General features: G+C 39.0%; 2 protein-coding genes across 3 annotated transcripts in view; both read right to left on the bottom strand.

Annotated features, from left to right (window-relative positions):
- The window catches only part of LOC111446262 (probable LRR receptor-like serine/threonine-protein kinase At1g53430), an 8,585-nt gene extending 8,324 nt beyond the window's left edge, over positions 1–261 (bottom strand). For both annotated transcript variants that reach the window (XM_023084989.1, XM_023084991.1), the window contains exon 1: positions 51–261. In XM_023084989.1, coding sequence (XP_022940757.1) covers positions 51–162 — 112 coding nt within the window. In that variant the 5' untranslated portion in view covers positions 163–261. The remainder of the gene's footprint in view (positions 1–50) is intronic.
- A 1,478-nt stretch (positions 262–1,739) lies between these two features.
- The window catches only part of LOC111446321 (probable LRR receptor-like serine/threonine-protein kinase At1g53440), a 12,668-nt gene continuing 3,099 nt past the window's right edge, over positions 1,740–11,308 (bottom strand). Inside the window, exons 4-24 of the mRNA XM_023085086.1 lie at positions 9,577–9,645; positions 9,395–9,466; positions 9,004–9,075; positions 8,348–8,419; positions 8,174–8,245; positions 8,031–8,102; positions 7,872–7,943; positions 7,723–7,794; positions 7,559–7,639; positions 7,410–7,484; positions 7,270–7,332; positions 6,228–6,263; positions 6,092–6,141; positions 5,620–5,993; positions 4,581–4,779; positions 4,356–4,511; positions 3,552–3,670; positions 2,951–3,161; positions 2,636–2,873; positions 2,394–2,544; positions 1,740–2,302 (exon numbers count right to left, since the gene is read on the bottom strand). Of these exons, the coding sequence (XP_022940854.1) occupies positions 1,889–2,302; positions 2,394–2,544; positions 2,636–2,873; positions 2,951–3,161; positions 3,552–3,670; positions 4,356–4,511; positions 4,581–4,779; positions 5,620–5,993; positions 6,092–6,141; positions 6,228–6,263; positions 7,270–7,332; positions 7,410–7,484; positions 7,559–7,639; positions 7,723–7,794; positions 7,872–7,943; positions 8,031–8,102; positions 8,174–8,245; positions 8,348–8,419; positions 9,004–9,075; positions 9,395–9,466; positions 9,577–9,645 (2,740 nt within the window). The 3' untranslated portion in view covers positions 1,740–1,888. The remainder of the gene's footprint in view (positions 2,303–2,393; positions 2,545–2,635; positions 2,874–2,950; positions 3,162–3,551; positions 3,671–4,355; positions 4,512–4,580; positions 4,780–5,619; positions 5,994–6,091; positions 6,142–6,227; positions 6,264–7,269; positions 7,333–7,409; positions 7,485–7,558; positions 7,640–7,722; positions 7,795–7,871; positions 7,944–8,030; positions 8,103–8,173; positions 8,246–8,347; positions 8,420–9,003; positions 9,076–9,394; positions 9,467–9,576; positions 9,646–11,308) is intronic.

Raw genomic sequence — 11,308 nt, 5'->3', positions numbered from 1 at the left:
TAAAAAAAAAAAAAAAAAAAAAAGACAAGGAAGAATGCAAGAAACGGTACCTTCTTGTTGAGGTAGAGGTTGGGCATCCGATCCAAATCCAAAGAAGCAGCTGAAAAGCAGCAACAACAACCAACAGACAAGAACACGAACACGAACACGATTCAAACCCATGTTCCTAAAAGGACATCAACACAAAAAAGCAACAGAAAACAGAGCAACCAAAAACGGAGATACGAGTGAGAGATGTAAGGAAGAAGACTTCTCCGCTGACCATCAAATAGATATCTAAAACGACAATTCAATGCACATAGTTTTAGCTTCGTCTATATTAAATTATTTTAGTTGTACAATATTTATGTTCAAATTTTAGCTTTTATAACCTTTTTTTTTTAATTTCTAAAAAATAATAATTTACAAGTCAACTTAAAATACTTAAATCAATTAAATTATATATACCATTCCAATATCTCTATCATCAGTGGTTGAAGTAAAAAATTTATTAATTATTAATATGCGTAATGAAATTTCTTATTTTATTTTCACAACGTTTAAATTATAGGGATATAAACCTTGATAATTACCAATTATTGGTGTCGGCCGGCTGAGAAAAATCAACTTTCAACTTTAAAAAAAAAAAAAAATGGTTTCGTGTAGAAAATGAACTCTGCACGGCCAAATTAACATTATTTTCCAAAGACTTTTATTTTCTTTACCTTATTTATTTCTACAATTTTTTTTTTTTTTTTGAATTCGATGAGGATCTAGATGACAGAGATTTAGGCAGCAAGAGATTGACGAGCTTGTTGGAAGTGCTGAGTATAACACATCGAAACCAAAGACAAATTAAAGTAGCTTGTTGACCAAGCTGATAGACGAAAAACTGAAGGATGGAGCGTTCAAAGTCAATCGTGTACTTATCATGTGACTTGTTGATCCTTAGCAACAAAATATATATTAAAAGCATGCAAAATCTAATAATATTTTAACCTGAGCATAATTTTTAAATTTTAATATTTTAACTTAATTTATTCTACTTAATTTATATATATATATATATATATATATATATAATAAATAAAGTTGGTGGGTTGGATTTTGATAACTTAAAAAAAAATTCTTTACTCTATCTCCATTCTCGATTTGAATGGAGATTTTTCAATCTATTTGATTAAATGGCTCGAGGCTCGATTCATACACGCGTACGTGGACCGACTGTTGGAAGTCATTATTATGAATTAGAATTTTCTTTTTTCCTTTGAAAAGTTTAATTTAGGTATATCGCACGTGTTAAAAATATAGAGCAGCACAACAAAATGTGGCTCCATAGAGAGGGCCTTCAATTAGAATTTTCATGACATGTTTGTGGCTACGCGAATGTCGAGGTCATGCTTGTCCAAGACGTGTTGTTCATGGTTGTATGCTCGTTTCAAACCCCTTTTACCTGCTTTCATGCTAGATAGATTTTTACTATTCATGTTTTGTCAATATGGAGGTTTATGATCAGTCAGTCACCAAAATTATGTCTACACCCACGAAAGCTAAAATATCTTAAAATGTACTAGAAGGGATGTGACTTGTTGTCAATTCTTCCTACTCGGTTATATACTATCAAAATTATGGTTGTTGCTTGTTCGCTTTTAGCTTATAACGTTGATTTCTTTCCAATTGTTTAGCCTAGAAAGATTAACGTATAACATTTAATATTAAAAACAAATTATAAAATTAGAAAGAAGTAAATAAAGATGAAATGTTAAGAGAAGATTATGAGATAGGAATGATGGCTTTGCAATAAGAAACCATTGTTTTGGGAGCCCATTTGTTCACTTTATTTGGCACAAAAGTTCAGCCACAACAGCAGCTCAGCTAACTTGGTGTCTGATTGATCCTTTGAAATGACTCAATCTTCAAGGAGACTTCTAGTTGAAGAATACTTTCGAGTCTCGTCCTTGTTTCGAGTAGACGAAGACGATGAGCCAACGTATATCCCGTCGAATGACATGCTTCTTGGCATCTGAACAATGGATTGTGACGATGCAGAAATGCTTGTTAGGCTGTCCCGTGACAGCTTCTCAAAGGCTTTCAACCTTGCATCACGCTCACTTGTGTTACGCTTCATGTTCCTTACTTCGACAGGGAGTTTACCTTCAAGCATACTAACCACGGAAGACATGGTTGGTCTAAGACTTGGAGACAGGTTTGTGCATAAGAGAGCTATATGAAGCATTCTCACGACCTCCTCTTTCGAGTAATCTGAGCCAAGATTTGGGTCCACGAGTTCTAATAAGTTCCCTTCCTCTTGTAGAACGAAAGCCTTCAAGCAAGTTGGAAAAAACAAACAAACAAACATCATTTTGTAAAGATTACTCTATTTGTGTGCATAAGACAATATAAGAATGTATTACCCAGTCAAGAAGAAAAACAAACTCCTCTTTTGGCATGCAACTCGTGTTACTTTTCCCGCTAACAATCTCTAAAGCCACGACACCAAAGCTATAAACATCAGCTTTATGAGTTAGATAACCCCTCGTTGCGTACTCAGGTGCCATGTATCCACTACAAGAGATTCAAAAGCTAGCTCATTGCAAAATGACTACGAGTTTGAGCTAAATTAACAGTAGAATGAGATAGAGAGAGAGAGAGAGACATTGTGCCTGCAATTCTTGTGATGATATGGGTGTTCTCCTCTTCATGAAGCTTAGCCAATCCAAAGTCAGAAATCTTAGCATTTAGGCTTTTATCAAGTAGCACGTTGGTGGCTTTTATATCTCTATGAACAACTTTCAGTAAAGATTCTTCATGAAGGTAAGCCAACCCCTTTGCTATTCCCAAGCAAATCTTCATTCTTATTGGCCAATCCAAATGGAGTGAGTGCTTCTCAGGGTCTTGAAATGAAAACCATAAGCTATTTGTGTTGAAATTGAAACGAGTTAGTAATGAGAGATATATGTAAGGCACTTACCAAATAAGGCACGAGCAAGATTATTGTTCTCTAGATACTCGTATATAAGCATTAATTGGCTTCCTTCAATACAACAACCGTAGAGCTTTACGAGATTCGGATGTTGTAGCGCTGATATCATGCCGATTTCAGTGATGAATTCACGGTTCCCTTGCTTTGATTTAGAGGATAGCTGCTTTACAGCAATTGAAGTGCCATCCGACAGAACTCCCTACCGAATAGTTTATGTTGAGTTACGAGATTCTTTTGAAGAACATGTTGAAAGAAGGATCTGTTGGGTTATGGAGCCTGCTCCTTGTTTATAGCTCACTCAATGGTTATACGTAGTAAAGCTATATATGGTAGATAGTTATATTTGGTAAAGCTATGTGTAGTAAACTGAACCATATATATACTCCTTAATCAGTGTTTTGAAAATGTACTTTCTGTATTTTCTACTTTGAGTTATCCATAATAAATCTCTAGCCAATATTCTTCCTTGCAATTTCTCTCTTGTTTTTCGTGTTCATCGAGAGTGTGCGTTGTTGTGCGATACTAATAGGATCTTATATCGAACAACGATGAACATAGAGAGAAGAAGATGGAGTTTCCAGAGATATACCTTGTAGACAGGACCAAAGCCTCCCTCGCCTATCTTATGTGTCGAGTCGAAGTTGTTGGTGGCTGCTTTGATTTGTCTTAAACTGAAATAACCTGTCTGTAATTTTAGATCCCGAAGTTCTGTAAAAAAGAAAGGAATGCAACTTTTTTTAGTCAAATAAAGGAGCTAATTAGACATAAAACTCCTGAAAAGAACATAAGAGTTGACAAATTATATTATGTTTTATGCGGTTGAACCATGTTAGTTGACATCTCTTTCATTTTCTTATTTCTTCTTTTTCCTCCTACTTTGGAAACTTTTTTGGCCTTACCATCTCTCTCCTCCCCTGCCAACAGTCGTTTACGCTACACCTGGAATGAAAGGGGAGATGTGAGGTCCCACGTCATTTAGAGGGGGTACGAAACATTCTTTATAAGGGTGTTGTGGAAACCTCTCTCTAGTAGACGCGTTCTAAAAACCTTGAGGGAAAACCCAAAGAGGACAATATTTGCTAGCGGTGGACTTGAACTGCTACAAGAGAGCTCCTCTCATTTTGGATGTGGAAGTCAAATGGCGGTCGAGGTAAGAACGAGCAGTGACGGAGGCAACAATGGGTACCGGGTAACAAGCGTTGAAGAGGGAGAAGAGGAACCAGGCTTTGATGAAGGTTGCCAAAGGGAAGGAAAAATTAAGGTAATTTGCCAAGTTAGCTGGCTCAATGAACAAATAACTCGGAACTAAATAGACACCAAATTCAAATTTAAATCACTGGAAGCATATATTGTCCTCTAAAATTAACTACGTATAGTACTCTTGTAATCTTACCATCGTCTTCCGCTTCCTTTCGACCTAAGTAACCCTTCCATCGAAGAACAGCCAATACAAAAACAACGAACAAGAAAATACCGATAACAATGCCAGCAATAGCTCCAGCTGATAGCCCTCTAGTTTCATTTTCCACATTAGTACCCACATCAAAGTCTACAATAGAAGATCAATCGTTGAAGATAAATTTTGAGTGATTATCGTAAAATGAAAGAAGATATTTACTTGGTGTCACAGTGATTGCAGATATTAGAGGTCCATACACCCCTATCACTGGAATGGAATCTGTTCCTTTACCAGCCCAATATAAGTGGATCTCAAGAGTGCTTCCATTCACTACAATATTAGGCTCTTCCAAGATAAAGCTCTTACCAACACCTCCAGCATTCTCCATTATGTTAAAATCTTTTCTAATCAAGTTTCCCTGTGAACCCAATTAGTAAATAGTAATTATTATTTATCTATAGATGGTTTAGAATGTGACCAAAAGCTCACAACAGCTAAACGAGGAAGATATCATCAATAGATGGATAATGTAACACCGCTAGCAGATATTGTCTTCTTTGGGTTTTCCCGTTTGGGCTTCCTCTCAAGGTTTTTAAAACGAGTTGGTTAGGAGAAGTTTTCACACCCTTATAAAGAATGTTTCGTTCCCCTCTCCAAGTGATGTGGGATCTCACAATCCACCCCCCTTCGAGGCCCAATGTCCTTGCTGGCATACTGCCTTGTGTTCGGGGCTCAGCCTCCTCGTTGGCACATCGCCCAGTGGTCTGGCTCTAATACCATTTGTAACAACCAAAGCCCACCACTAGCAAATATTGTCCTCTTTGGGCTTTTCCTTTCGAGCTTACCCTCAAGGTTTTTAAAACGCGTCGGCTAGGGAGAAGTTTCCACACCCTTATAAAGAATGTTTTGTTCCCCTCTCCAAGTGATGTGAGATCTCACAATCCACCCCCTTCGGAGTCCCAACTTCCTTGCTGACATACCACCTCGTGTCCGGGGCTCAGCCTCCTCGCTGGCACACCGCCCGGTGTTTGGCTCTGATACCATTTGTAACAGTCAAAGCCCACTGCTAGCAGATATTGTCCTCTTTGGGCTTTCCCTTTTAGGTTCCCCTCAAGGTTTTTAAAACACGTCTACTAGGGAGAGGTTTCCACACCCTTATAAAGAATGTTTCGTTCCTCTCTCCAACCGATGTGGGATCTCACAGATAAGAACAACTATCTCCATTAGGACAAGACATTTAAATTGAAACTACACTCACTTGAATTGAGATATCAAATATGCGTCTCCCCAAGCTGGTATAAGTCTGGTCTGCGGTAAACATAATCTCAGCAAAGTGAAGCTTCACATTGTAACTTCCATTTCTCATGCAAAATCCATAATATTTGAGAGAAAGTGGTGACAGTCGAGCTGTTGCATAGATGCTTGAAGCAGCTTTGCCATTGCTATTTGAAGTTGATACTATGTAAGGAAGATGTTCATTTCTCAAGTACAGACCAGTACTACTGTAACCCCATCTTTCTGCTGAAGAAAAGAATCTAGCCGATGATGAACCACCCTGAGTATCATCCGCTTTGTATTCACTGCCATTCAACTCCATGCTTCGTCCTCCACAATTAATGAACAACGAATGAACTACAAGTGTAATCAAAACCACCCATTACACAGATATTTTGATACAACAGTTTTGTAGATGGCTGGTTAGTAGTAAAATCATACTCATCTTTGCTTACATCGATTCTCTGTAGGGCAAGGGAGATCCTTCATCAAGCACCAATCATCACTGTAAATGTAATACTTCAGAATTTGTTTGTTACGCTTTGAGTTTATAGAACAAGTTCATATCATATATGGTTAGTAAAGACTTACTTTTCATTCCTAGTGGCTGAACTAGAAATCAAGTTCCTATAAAAAAACAGAAATAAAGTGTGAGATCCCACATCAGTTGGAGAGGGGAACGAAATATTCTTTATAAAAATGTGAAAAATTCTCCCTAATAAATGCATTTTAAAACCTTGAGGAGAAGCTCGGAAGGGAAAGCCCAAAGAGGACAATATCTGCTAGCGGTGGGCTTGGGCCGTTACAAATGATATTAGAGCCAGATACTGGGCGGTGTGCCAGTGAGGAAGCTAAGCCCTGAAGGGAGGTGAACATCAGGCGGTGTGCTAGCGAGGACACTAGGCCCCGAAGGGGGTGAATTGGGAGGTCGCACATCGATTAGAGAGAGGAACGAATGCCAGCAAGGACGCTGGGCCCCGAAAGAGGGTAGATTGTGAGATACCACATTGGTTGGAGAGGGGAATGAAACATTCTTTATAAGGGTGTGGAAACTTCTCCTTAGCAGACGCGTTTTAAAACTTTGAAGGGAAGCCTAGAAGGGAAAGTCCAAATAGGACAATATCCACTAGCGGTGGGCTTGGGCCATTACAAATGGTATCAGAGCCAGACACCGAGTGGTGTGCCAGCGAGGAAGCTGAGCTCCGAAAGGGGTGGACACCAGGCAGTGAGCCAGCGAAGACGTTGGGCCCCAAAGGGGAAGGATTGGAAGGTCCCACATCGATTAGAGAGGGGAACGAGTGTCAGTGAGGACGCTGGGCCCCGAAGGGGGGTGGATTGTGAGATTCCACATCAGTTGGAGAGGGGAACGAAACATTCTTTACAAGAGTGTAGAAACCTCTTCCTAGCAGAAGCGTTTTAAAACCTTGAGGAAAAGTCCAAAGAGAACAATATCTACTAGTGATGGGCTTGGATTGTTGCATAGAGTATCAATTAAATTATAAATTTGGTTCATACGGTTTCAGCTAAGGCTATGACTTATGTTTAACAGGTTCCTCCAAGCTCTGCTACATATACATGCATACATATTACAAGAAATTTTACCAAAGGAATGGGTAGATATCAAGTGACTTACACACTATTAGACTGTGTACAACTGAAGTTCGGCAACTCTGTAAAATTGTTGTAAGATAAATCTCTGCAACAAAGTTTATAATACTGTCAGCGAAAGAAGAGCTCCCCACCATATAATTTCAATTATCAAAAGTACTTAACATGTTCCTTCCACTGTTGCCAGCGTTCACAATCCATTCCGGTACTTGGCCGCTTAAGGAGTTGTTAGTCAGAAACCTTCGTACAAAACAAGCATCAAGTTAAACCAATATATGTGTGAGCTTTAGAAAGCGAATATTACAGTAACTTACATGAACTGAACTTTATGAACCAACAAAAGATTTTCAAATGTCCTTGGAATTGAACCACTTAATCTGTTGAAGCTTAGATCTCTATTAAAAAATATGAGTTCCATCAATAAATGATATAACATTCCAGTCATAAACGCAAACACAAATGAACTTCATAAACTTACAATATTCTTAAAACGTTAAACTGTCCGATATATTCAGGGATACGACCCTCGATTAAGCAATTTCTTAAGACCCTAAATAGGAGAAGAAAAGCAGATGAGATTGACAAAAGGAGTTGATTATAATTCAGCAGTTTAGAACCTTTGCTTACAATGTTTGTAAAGATGTCATTTGAGTCAGATTGGGGAAACTTATCTGAGGTCCCTGCAAATCACTTATTATCCTAGCAAACAAGAAACACTGCTAGATTAATAACATTTGCATCAGTTGTTTAATATCGATATACATTCTCAAGCGACGTAATCCTTACAGGTCGGTTAAGTTTTTCAACTCGGATATGGCAGCAGGAATGGGGTTCTCCAATGAAGTGCCTTGAAGATAGCTGCATTAATAAATGGTTATGCATAGATTATGAATGGAAAATTGATCCAGTTGGTCCTACTGTATACTTACAGAATTTTAAGATTGGTCCAGTTGCCAATAAAATCAGGTATCTTCCCTGATATGTTAGTCCCATCCATCCGACTACAAAAACATGTAGAATTTAGACAGAAGTTGAAAATGTAGGGAGAAAGAAGGAAGGAAGTAAAAAGTTCAAAGATGCCCATCAACATATATATGACATACAATTCAGTCAAGTTCCTCAAGTTTCCAAAAGATTTTGGGATTGCCCCGGTGATGTTATTGGAAGAAAGAAGTCTGCAAATAATGAAAACTAGTTATGTTAGTAGTATTTATGGCGAAAATCAGAGAGACAAATAAACCAACATAACTAAAATGTGAGATCCCACATCTGTTGGAGAGAGGAACGAAACATTCTTTATAAGAGTTTGGAAACCTCTCCCTAGCAAATGCGTTTTAAAACCTTGAGGGGAAGCCCGGAAGGGAAAGCGCAAAGAAGACAATATCTACTAATGGTCAGCTTGAACCATTATAAATTGTATTAAAGTCAAACACCGGGCACTGTGCCAGTGAGGAGGCTGAATCTCGAAGAGGGTGGACACTAAGCGGTGTGCCAGCGAGGAGGCTGAACCCCGAAGGATGGTAGACACCATGCGGTATGCCAGCGAGGACGCTGGGCCCCGAATGGGGTGGATTGTGAGATCCCACATCGGTTGGAGAGGGAAACAAAACATTCTTTATAAGGGTGTGGAAACCTCTCCCTAGCAAGCGTGTTTTAAAACCTTGAGGGGAAGCCCAAAAGGGAAAAGCCCAAAGAAGACAATATTTGCTAGCGGTGGTCTGTTGAACAAGTGTATAGGCAAACGTTTCTTCATACTTACATTCTACTCAGGCGGCTTAGTTTTCCAAGACTTGCAGGAAGATTTCCTCCAATTTGATTGTCTGCCAAGACCCTGTAAATGCAATCCCATTGATCATCAAACTACCCAAAATCTTCATTACATGAGCTTTCATCTGTATACATTTTAAACCTATATGGTCATGCCAGACTCTAATGCAATATTCTTTAAGAAAGAATAACACAAAATGAAAAACAAAGCATAATTTATGTTTTTGAAAAACTGAGAACAAGAAACGATAACCAGATTCGTTTGTTTCCAAAAAATTTAAGCAATTTTGAGAGCATTCTTTTAAACAAACGAAGAACAGGAAGCAATTACCAAAAACATGTATTTCAATAAGAGCGCTATAGAACAATCTGTATATGCTTACAGTTCTTCAAGTGAAGTAATATCTCCAATTTCTGGAGGAATCTGACCACTAAGTTGGTTTCCTATCATGGCACTGAACATAACAAATTCAAATTCAAATTCAAATTGGCGAAAATTTCATATATATTTTGAACGAAGATCAATCTCTTCCCATAATCTGTAACATAGAGAATGAAAACTCACAAAGTAACAAGAGGAATGCGAGCAAATTCCCTAGGAATTGATCCAGATATAAGATTGTAAGTGAGATCTCTGTTTAGTAAAGAAAAAAAGAAGGTATTGTTAGTACATATTAAAAGGTTCGGAAGAGAACCCATAAGGTTTTTACATGAATTAAATTTAAATCAACACACTACAATATCAAACTCAAAGCCCTCTTAAAACTTTTGCATGTCCTAAGCAAAACGTAATAGATGTTACCGGTGAAATTAGACTATGAGAACAAACCCAAATTATAATGAAGATCAGAGAAGAAATTAATAGAAAAAAGCCTAAGCAGAACAAATTCAGACCAACACAAAAGGATGAGGCCATTAAATAGCCCAAGTTCTTTGCCTTGGGCTCGACCTTTGCTCGGCCTCTCAAGGGGACACACGCTATGTGTCATGGTTCTACTTTTTGAACCGTGTGGCATCATGATCTTGATATGATCAAGACAAGCCTAAGGGGAACTCAAGGCTCATTATAATTTTTCGTTTGGCTTCGCAACTTCGTCGGACCTTAGGCGAGGTTCTCCTCCGCTGCCCAAACATAACTCATGCGAAAACTAAGCTTGTCCGATCATACACGTTGCCCATGTTTGCATGTTCACTCATTGCAACTCTAGCCAACTTGCCTTTACCTAGGCCAAGTCCTTCAGCTCAACCTTGCCTCTATTCTAGACCAAGGTCCTTCAAATGTAACATCGCATTTCATCTCATCATCTTGGTTCTCAACAACACAACCTATGTTTCGTAATGTCATCCCAAGTCTAAGGATGTCATCGACATTCGTTGCTCACTTGGTCACACTTATTGAGAATTGACCCATGAGTCAACTAAATCATCGGAACATCCCAAATATCCATCCATTTAGGTACTATTGAGACATGAACCATCCCGTGTTCATGCAGAGTCTTTTTTGGATACCGTATCCAAGAGCAACCCCATATATCAACCTCCAATTCAAGGGATGGGCTGCAACATTGGCACACTTGTGCCGTCTGATATTGCCCTCAAAAACTCATTTCTAAAGGAAGATGCCCAGACACTCGTCTTGCAATGCTCGCACACACCATGACACACGCATGTGCCATGAGATAACTCACTTTGTCACACGGCCCAAGGGTAGTGGAAAGCTGACACCATGTTTCCCTCCATAGTAAATTTTTAGGCATTTTTGGTCTGGCTGGAGTATACTTGATTTTGGCAAGAAATCATATGGCTTTGTGGAGCGTTTGTCGGGTGTTTGATTGACACCAAATTTGGTGAGCTTTGTTCTTTAATATGCACGTGGGGATCACAACCTACTCTCTTCTTAATACGGTGACACTCTCCCCCACTTAAACTAGTCATCGTCCTTGATAACTTTCTTGGGTGTACAATCGCATCGTGGATTGTGACACTCTCCCTCACTTAATCTCGGCATCGTCCCGAAGATGATCCAAATGTCGGACTGACTACTAACTGACCCGCTCGTGCTTCATAATGAATACGTGAACTACGCACTACTTATAAGTTATCCCACTAATGGACCTTCCCTCAGTCTTCGAGACTTGCAATATGAGCATGACAAATAATAACTGCCCAATGGTTGTAGGTTGTCCCACCTTTGGACCTACCTCCCTCTTCTCTCGAACTCGGCTCGAGACTCACCAGACAAACTATGGAAAACTAACATTGGCATATCTTCGGCTTAACGGGGGGGGGGGGGGGGG

This window comes from Cucurbita moschata, unplaced genomic scaffold (genome assembly GCF_002738365.1).
Source record: "Cucurbita moschata cultivar Rifu unplaced genomic scaffold, Cmos_1.0 Cmo_Scf00008, whole genome shotgun sequence".
NCBI classification, from domain to species: Eukaryota; Viridiplantae; Streptophyta; class Magnoliopsida; order Cucurbitales; family Cucurbitaceae; genus Cucurbita; species Cucurbita moschata.
This window is presented reverse-complemented; position numbering and strand designations above follow the sequence as displayed.